The sequence below is a fragment of the Salvelinus namaycush genome, chromosome 16, assembly GCF_016432855.1.
Source record: "Salvelinus namaycush isolate Seneca chromosome 16, SaNama_1.0, whole genome shotgun sequence".
NCBI lineage: Eukaryota > Metazoa > Chordata > Actinopteri > Salmoniformes > Salmonidae > Salvelinus > Salvelinus namaycush.
In genome coordinates, this window is record NC_052322.1 from 2,342,723 (window position 1) to 2,351,494 (window position 8,772).

The 8,772-nt window shown below is 38.4% G+C and overlaps 1 protein-coding gene across 1 annotated transcript; it reads right to left on the reverse strand.

The window, feature by feature from the left end:
• Nucleotides 1-1,111: 1,111 nt before the first annotated feature.
• LOC120060578 (homeobox protein Dlx4b-like) lies at nt 1,112-5,067 on the reverse strand. Its single transcript, XM_039009950.1, has 3 exons — nt 4,755-5,067; nt 3,464-3,657; nt 1,112-1,360 (listed from the first exon to the last, which is right to left on the reverse strand). The coding sequence occupies exons 1-3, from the start codon at nt 5,065-5,067 to the stop codon at nt 1,112-1,114; spliced, it is 756 nt and encodes a 251-aa protein (XP_038865878.1).
• Between the last annotated feature and the right edge of the window lie 3,705 nt (nt 5,068-8,772).

Genomic DNA, 8,772 nt, shown 5'->3' on the forward strand with positions numbered 1-8,772 from the left:
TGGGTGTATTGATACACCATCCAAAGTCTAATTAATAACGTCAACATGCTCAATGGGATATTTAGCGTCTGATTATTTATGTTTTACCCATCTACCAATAGGCAAAGTTATTCAATCTTTGCGAGGCATTGAATAATTTCTTTGGCCTTTGATGTTGAATCTGTGCTTGAAATTCACTACTCGATTAAAGGGACCTTACAGATATTTGTATGTGTGTTGTACAGAGATGGGGTAGTTTTTCAAAAATCATGTTCACCACTATTATTTCAACACGGAATGAGTCCCTGCAACTTACTATGCAACTTGTTAAGCACATTTTATTCCTGGACTTATTTAGGCTTGCCATAACAAATTAGTTGAATAGTTATTGACTCAAGACATTTCAGCTTTAAATGTTTAATTCACCTTCAACATTTTTCTACAAACAAAAATCCACTTTTGACACGATGAGACATTGTGTGTAGGCCAGTGACACACAATCCCAATTTAATCCATTGTAAATCCAGGCTGTAACACAACAAAATGTGGAAAAAGGTAAAAGGATGTGAATACTTTCTGAATACACTGTATATCAAACAAAGCACTTTAAAATGATCAATAACTATTGACACCTTCACAATAATAGACGCTGAGATCCATCAGTGTATATCAAACAATTCTGACATGTATTTGCACAATAGATTCATATTTGCTGTGACGAGGCTTTCCAAACGTGGACTGCCTGGGACACTACTGTTAATCACATTAATAATACGGTCATAACCAATTGACACACATATTCAGGTGCATGTACCTTGCTGGAATCAAACCATAAGCATGTTGCCACCTGACAGCACAATTCTCACCAAAGCCGTTCCAAAAATTAAGAACAGTGCGTAAAGGGGACACAAGAAATAGGCTAACCATACATAAAAATCGTCATCCAAAAACATAGGCTACATTGCAATGAAAGAAAAAAAGACAATTGACATTTAACACGTAAATCAAACTTGATAGGCTAGATGAGACGTGTTCGAGTGTGGGGTATGCAGATATAGCCTTAAGGCCCTTGAAAAGTTAGAAATGGCCGGGTGAGTTTTACAGCACCGTGCAGTGTGTTGAGTTGGTCCGCTCACATCATTTGAGGTCTGGACATAGGATCCTGGAGATGGTTTGGGTACCAGTGACCAAAATTGTTCATGTAATTGTTGGGGTGCATAGGGGTCCCTTTGTTTGCCATTGACACGTCCCAAAGTTGAGGCATCCCGGGTGAACACGGAGAAATAGATGACGTACTGTGGAGATGTTCCCCCTCTGGCCCGCTGCCATGCTTCATTATCTTCTTATATTTCGAGCGCTTGTTTTGAAACCATATTTTAATCTAAAAAGATAAAATAGATGTTTAGAAAGTGAAAATATGAGGGGAAAGCCGCACATTTCAGCTTATGCTATGACGTCCCTCTCTCCACCACCACCACCACAACAATCATTAAACAATTATCTTCCACACAATAGAAATGATTTACGTTCGTCATGGCTTGCAAACTCGTAATGGCTTGTCATATTCACATTTGATCATTTCGAAATTACATTGAAAATTGGAACGATTTTATACGTTTAAAAAGGAAAATAGCCCAGAAAATGGCATTCGTTCTTAAACTTCTTATAATTTTAACACATTTCTTCAACGTTGCCAGGTAGTGCATGGATCCAGAACCATTAGGCTTATTGCAATTCAGCAAAATGGATGAGCGACACTTCACTAGTTCATTAAATGCTAGCTCCCCTATTGTTCAACATTTTATGAGGCCAACGATAGATGAGTCTGACAACAATCCCATGCTAAAAATATAGTCAAATAAAATAGCCCCAGCGAGCTTGAATATAACACTGGAAACAAGGAGGGAGAACAAGATGCTATTCTGATCGATTTTACGACTGTATAAAATATTCAATAAAAGCCACAGAGCCCGAGGTGGACAAAGTCAAACCATTCTGATATATAGCAACAAGACACAAAGCCAAATCAAATCAGACCCAGACAGGATGGTGTGGGTCAGAGATTTGGCCAGGGAGTGTTTTGAATGACAATTTAACTCAATCAACCTAGGATTGCCTGTCATTTAAAAACATATTCACGTTATTGATTTTAGACATTGAATAGAAGTGTTGCCTGTACAATATAACTAAAATATATGGAGCAAAACAATGTTTTAAAGGCTTGAAAATGTATCCCATAAAAGACAGATGTGCATGGTGAGATGTGAGACCCAAACGTTATGCTCGCCACCTGTTTATTCGCCTTTCATTATCTTTACAGGTCCAAAGGAAATGGTTGCCACGATCTCTATTTCACCCTTAGATTTCGGAATTTTACCTGACATAAATGAATAATGCCAACAATGACTTTGAAAATAGATCATCAACATGACAGCTTGTCCTATTTTTTTCCCCCAGTTACAATCTGTAAACTCTGCGTGTGTGTGCCGACAGCCGACATTGTACTGCTCAATGCCCATTTCTGCGGTCATGTATAACTGTGCTTTAACATGACTTCGACCAAAAGATTGTTGGTAATTAGACACCGATGTTTATAAAGACAACACACAGGCCTAAAGTTTAGAGTGGCAGCATGTATTTCTGTCTTCCTGTTACTCTGTTAAGCCTACTTGTACTTGCAATATCGCAATTGAGCTATGTTTGCTTTAAGTCACAGAGAGCTCTCTGTGAGAAGGTTTCAGCCGCAATGGTAATTTAAGATTAAGAATAAAGGTGCATTAAGAAATTGACTTAACTAAGCTCTCAATTAGCCTTTTCATTTGGTCTTGAGCAGTGCAGAAAGCCACAATGTTACCCACAGATCTGTGATCTATGTAAACCCTCTCCATACAACTAAAGGGGAAGGTTGTGTTGTGTTTTTCTTCAATCAAACACAAACATGAACTTGTGGCAGTATTGGTGTGACATTTTCAAATCTTAACCCGTGTGAGACAGATTCAAGGGTTTCATGTCAACATTTTTTGAAAAAATGTGTCATAATGCTAGTAGACAGCATTGCATAATATTTAATTATCTGTCACTTCTATCACGAAGGCTAGTAATTTGATCTGTGCACAAATTCAAATAGTCCAGTCTTGCAGTAGAATTAAGGTATGTGAGGCCTTTGGATCTTTAATTTTATTTGAAGCAAATTTGACCTAATTTGATATTCCAAGATTAAAATTAATAGGGAAAAAGTGAAATAAATACAATGTGTATTTAAAACGATTAATGAGGTGTTTTGTACCTATCTAACTTGTCTGCACTCCACTTTAATTGTTATAAACTATTTGGTTTCTTAGGCCTGAACATAAGGATGACCTAGAAATACAACACTGCACAAATAATTTATTATAATTTGGTAATTAGTCTACTGATATAAGATAGTTTTAAAATCACATTTCCTACTGTTGATGGCTATTATGTCAAGTTTAATTTAGCCCACCTGTGTTTGGGTCAGCCCTAATTTAGCCGCCAAATCCGCGCGTTCGGGTAAAGCCAGGTACTGGGTCTGCTGAAACCTATGTTGGAGCGCCTGTAGCTGAAGACTGGAGTAGATGGTCCGTGGTTTGCGTATTTTCTTTCCTTTACCATTCAAACGAATTTCCCCGTTCTCAATCACTGTAGACTTCTCATGGTCTGTGGATAGAAGAGATCATTTCAGTCAAACTGCGCTGAACAGTAGCCTAATCTGGTGTAGCCTACATTCACTTTGATTTACAACTTTCCACTTTACATCAGGGCAGAAGATACGATTTAGGTCTACATGAGAGTTGTTATCGTATACTTGAACTTGGATAGGCAACTCGTATTATCATAAAATTAGATCCTAGGCTGTTTCAAACATATAATGAGGACTCAAGTGAGGAAGACAGATATTTATATCCCAGGGACTCTGAATTTTGTTGTTTATATAGTATAGTCTGATATAGTCCATTTCAAATGTAAGCAAAACCCATTGTCTATAATCTACCAAACAAATTCACGAGAAGGCCTAGTATCTATGTAAGAGTTCGTATCAACATAGGCCTATGCCGAGGCTACTTGAAATTCACGGCCTGGAATTCAGACTGCATGCCCACATGTCAGGCTATCTCCTACGAAAATGCCACAGTTGAACAATAAATAGACACAACTATAGTGCTGTGCATGGATGAAATGGTTCTTATTTTCTGGAATTGCTTTGTTAATCTTGACTAATAATGGGAGTAAACGACTGTTTGAGGTACTCATGCATAATCGGGCTAACCCACAGAAAATGATGGTTAATAAAATTAATGACACCATTTGTGTTCATTACGGAACATGAGTAGTAAAGATAACCCCAAAATGCCTGACATGCATTTAAAGTAGGAAAACATTTTGATTACCGTAGCACTGACTGTAAATTGCTGTTGAATGTATTGCCTTTAAACCCAAATGTGATTAGGACAATTTTTGTCATTTTTGTAAACAACAAATATGTACAGACTGACAACTATAATGCATGTACATCTGAGGTATAGGCCTACCATAGCCTACAAAGAACTGTCTGATAATATTGCCTACATCTGATAATATGTAGCCTGCAATTGCAATATGTCTACATTTTAATACAATCCGCACTCCTTTTACCGCTCAATTTGCACATTGCACACTTTCATTGTAGACGACGCATTTGATTGATTTAAAAATGGTATGGTGGTATGATAGGCCAAGAGCTGTGAGGAACAAACAGATATTGATATTACACGTACCTGTCTCATCTAATCTGGAGTGCGCCAAACTGTGATTGTTGTGCTGGTAGGGCATGTAGGCACTCGGGTGATGAGTGTTCACCGCTCTGGGGTAGGCGTAGCCCAGGGAGCGGCCATAGGAGGACGCGCTGGGGGAGAAGGGACTACCGTGTTGAGAGTGTCCGGCAGATTGTAAGCCATTAACGGGGTAGATGTGAGAGTGTCCTTGGGAATGCTGCTGGTGCGCAGGGTGCCCGTGCCCAAACTCGAAAAAGGTCGATTTCGAGGGACCTGAAGAATTCAAACTATCAGGCATGAAACCTATAGACATCATTAGCTAATACAGAAGTCCATAAAACCGTCGGTCTAAAAAGGGATGCATTGAGCAATGTCGGAGAACGAGGAAAAGTTGAACTGGATCCACCATCAAGTCAATAACATTGCCTGTATAAAAAAAAGGTATTCCAAACGAAGAAAATGTACATCCAGGGATCTGTGAAAGGCAGAAAAAAAGAACTACATAAAAGTAAATCCTTCTTTACATCATTCGTAAACCTCACAATATCCTCCAGACACTCATGTAGACGCGGTGTGCCTCAAAACCCCACTGCCTTCCATCAGCGTGCGCTCTGATTGGTCTCGAATACCTACGCTGTCACTCGAGCCTGCACGAAAGACTCGTTAAGTTCATTAACATATGTTTCGTGAATGCACTCCTTCAGCCACTAATGTAATGTCACTCAAACGATTTGATAAACAATCATTTGCGCACAGTGCGCCGCTCGATTTACGTAACATAATAAATCACTTATTTTGAAACAGAAAGTCCAGAATGACATTACTCAATCATTTAAATACAGCCTAATGTTATTTATAACTATTTTTGCAGTAAAAGTTTCGTTCCATTGACTCAAAGTGGAAATAACATTGATTAATCGTATATTTTTATTAAAACGTTGTTTGAAATAAAAATCTAAGCAAATCAATTAGGTGGTCTAAAAGTTTGCGAAATTGGCCATCCTTTGTATGATTGATTTAGATGATGTTACCAAAACAGCACAACATTTTAGAAGCATTCATAATAGACAAGCAGTGGTTTGGGGTTTGAGCGGTCACTTGGTGCCAATAGGCTTCTAGCCCCGCTAAATCCAAAGGATCAGATACCAAACACGAGTAGTATTAGGCCTAAGGCTATTTCTATTTCACTCTCATTTGAGTAGATGCAGATAGATAAGCTATTTGTTTGTTACGTTGACAACATGCCTACAATGGAAATTGACCAAATATTGGCATATTCAATGTATAGACTTCATTGAATGAAACACTTTTTGACGGTCAAATGATAAACCTCAGCCATGGGCTATTTAAAAAGCACATAGACATGGAAAACATGGCAGGTGCATTCATGATCTTAATTTAACTAACACAATAATCTAGATAGGCACATGTGTTTTCAACCATCCAGTATTTTACACTATTATAAATCAATACGAGGTCATAATTAACCCTCAATAATAAACGTTATAACTAATATTCACTAATGGAAATCTTATCCAGATAGGTCTACCCTATGGGCCTTACTTGGTGTATTATAAAGAATCAAATTCCCATCAGAACGGCCAATTCTAACTCAATCGAATGAACGATATAAATATCTGATCCTGGTGAATGAACTGCCCCCGAGGCAAAACAGTTTCCTAATCGCAGCAGTTTGACAGCTATTTTAATGTCAGTGTCTGTAATTCTCACCGTGGCGCCAGTTAAAGTGAAAGCAACTTTAAGTACTAGCAAAGCCTTTCTTTCACAACAAGGTGAAACTTAATCGCATATGTAAGGCCTAGTTTTTGAATGGCGCACAACCACTTACAGTTTTCTATAGATGTACTTATATTTTTGTTATTCTATTAATTATGGGGTCCACATGATGGTATCAGGAACAATAAAATAGCCCAGAACATCCCTCTGGCATCTTTCGCAGCAAGTGTGAAGAAAAAAAGGAACTAAAGGAGCGCAACGTGACAGTGATGTTTACATGCGTGTACTAATTCTATCATTAGATATTGACCTACATATAACAGTTTGAGTCAGTAGACCTATGCAGACTACAAGGTGACGTTTCACTCTACAAGGTAAAGGTCAAGGTTCAAGTACAGGTAAAGGTTCACTGTTGCTAACCGGTAACTGCTGCAGAGCCTGCTTTAATAAGGGGCTACGTCTCAAGGATACGTTTTGCCCTTTTATCCAGTGCCAAGATTCACCCAACCTTTATTGAGCCTAAACTTTAATCCATTGTCGGAGATGTGCTTTTTGGTTATTTTCACAATGTAAAAATGCAATGGGATCATTTTCATAAGATAGGGAATAAAATAATGATGTCTGAATATATATATACATATATTTTATTCTTAGATCGTTAAACTATAACAAAAAGAGAAACATTCAAACACACTCATATTATCTAAAACATGACAGGGACTAATAGCTTGTTGCATAGGCCTAATCAGTCAGCAAAACACATTTGATGGGGCACGTTCAAGAAAGCATACAATTCCTGACCACAGGCTCAGAGCAAACTTGTCTCAACATCTCAGCCTCTGACACTCTGAACTCAAACACTGAGCAAATTCACATACACTATACAGAACCAGTCCAAAGTTTGGACACACCTACTCATTCAAGGCTTTTTCTTTATTTTTTTACTATTTTCTACATTGTAGAATAATAGTGAAGACATCAAAATTATGAAATAACACATATGGAAGCATTTAGTAACAAAAAAAAGTGTTAAACATATCAAAATATATTTTATATTTGAGATTCTTCAAAGTAGTCACCCTTTGCCTTGACAGCTTTGCACACTCTTGGCATTCTCTCAACCAGCTTCATGAGGTAGTCACCTGGAATGCAATTCATTTAACAGGTGTGCCTTGTTAAAGTTCATTTGTGGAATTTTTTTCCTTCTTAATGCGTTTGAGCAAATCAGTTGTGTTGTGACAAGGTAGGGGTCATATACAGAAGATAGCTCTATTTGGTAAAACACCAAGTCCATATTATGGCAAAAACAGCTCAGATAAGCAAAGAGAAACGAAAGTCCATCATTAGATTAAGACCAGAACTTTGAAAGTTTCTTCAAGTGCAGTCACAAAAAACATCAAGCACTATGAGGAAACTGGTTCTCATGAGGACCGTCACAGGAAAGGAAGACCCAGAGTTACCTCTGCTGCAGAGGATAAGTGCATTAGAGTTAACAGAACTTCAGATTGCAGCCCAAATAAATGCTTCACAGAGTTAAAAAAAAAAATCGTATTTTTCTCACCTTTATTTAACCAGGTAGGCCAGTTGAGAACAAGTTCTCATTTACAACTGCGACCTGGCCAAGAAAAAGCAAAGCAGTGCGACAAAAACAACAACACAGAGTTACACAAACAAACGTATAGTCAATATTACAATAGAAAAGAAAAATAGAAAAATCTATGTACAGTGTGTGCAAATGTAGAAGAGTAGGGAGGAAGGCAATAAATAGGCCATAGAGGCAAAATAGTTACAATTTAGCATTAATACTGGAGTGATAGATGTGCAGATGATGATGCAAGTAGAGATACTGGGGTGCAAAAGACCAAGAGGGTAAGTAATAATATGGGGATGAGGTAGTTGGGTGTGCTATTTACAGATTGGCTGTGTACAGGTACAGTGATCGGTAAGCTGCTCTGACAGCTGATGCTTAGTCAGCTGATGCTTTGTCAGTGTCTCCTGACCCCTCCTGTCTCAGCCTCCAGTATTTATGCTGCAGTAGTTTATGTGTTGGGGGGCTAGGGTCAGTCTGTTATATCTGGAGTACTTCTCCTGTCTTATCCGGTGTCCTGTGTGAATTTAAGTATGCTCTCTCTAATTCTCTCTTTCTCTCTTTCTTTCTCTCTCTCGGAGGACCTGAGCCCTAGGACCATGCCTCAGGACTACCTGGCATGATGACTCCTTGCTGTCCCCAGTCCACCTGGCCGTGCTGCTGCTCCAGTTTCAACTGTTCTGCCTGCGGCTATGG

Bases quoted from the DNA above. Each gene is read 5' to 3' on its own strand.
- LOC120060578 (XM_039009950.1), bottom strand. From the start codon at position 5,067: ATGATGTCTATAGGTTTCATGCCTGATAGTTTGAATTCTTCAGGTCCC. The intron at 3,658-4,754 runs GTACGTGTAATA...TTCTATCCACAG, and splicing joins CTCCAGATTAGATGAGACAG to ACCATGAGAAGTCTACAGTG. The intron at 1,361-3,463 runs GTGGGCTAAATT...TTATCTTTTTAG, and splicing joins TAGGGCTGACCCAAACACAG to ATTAAAATATGGTTTCAAAA.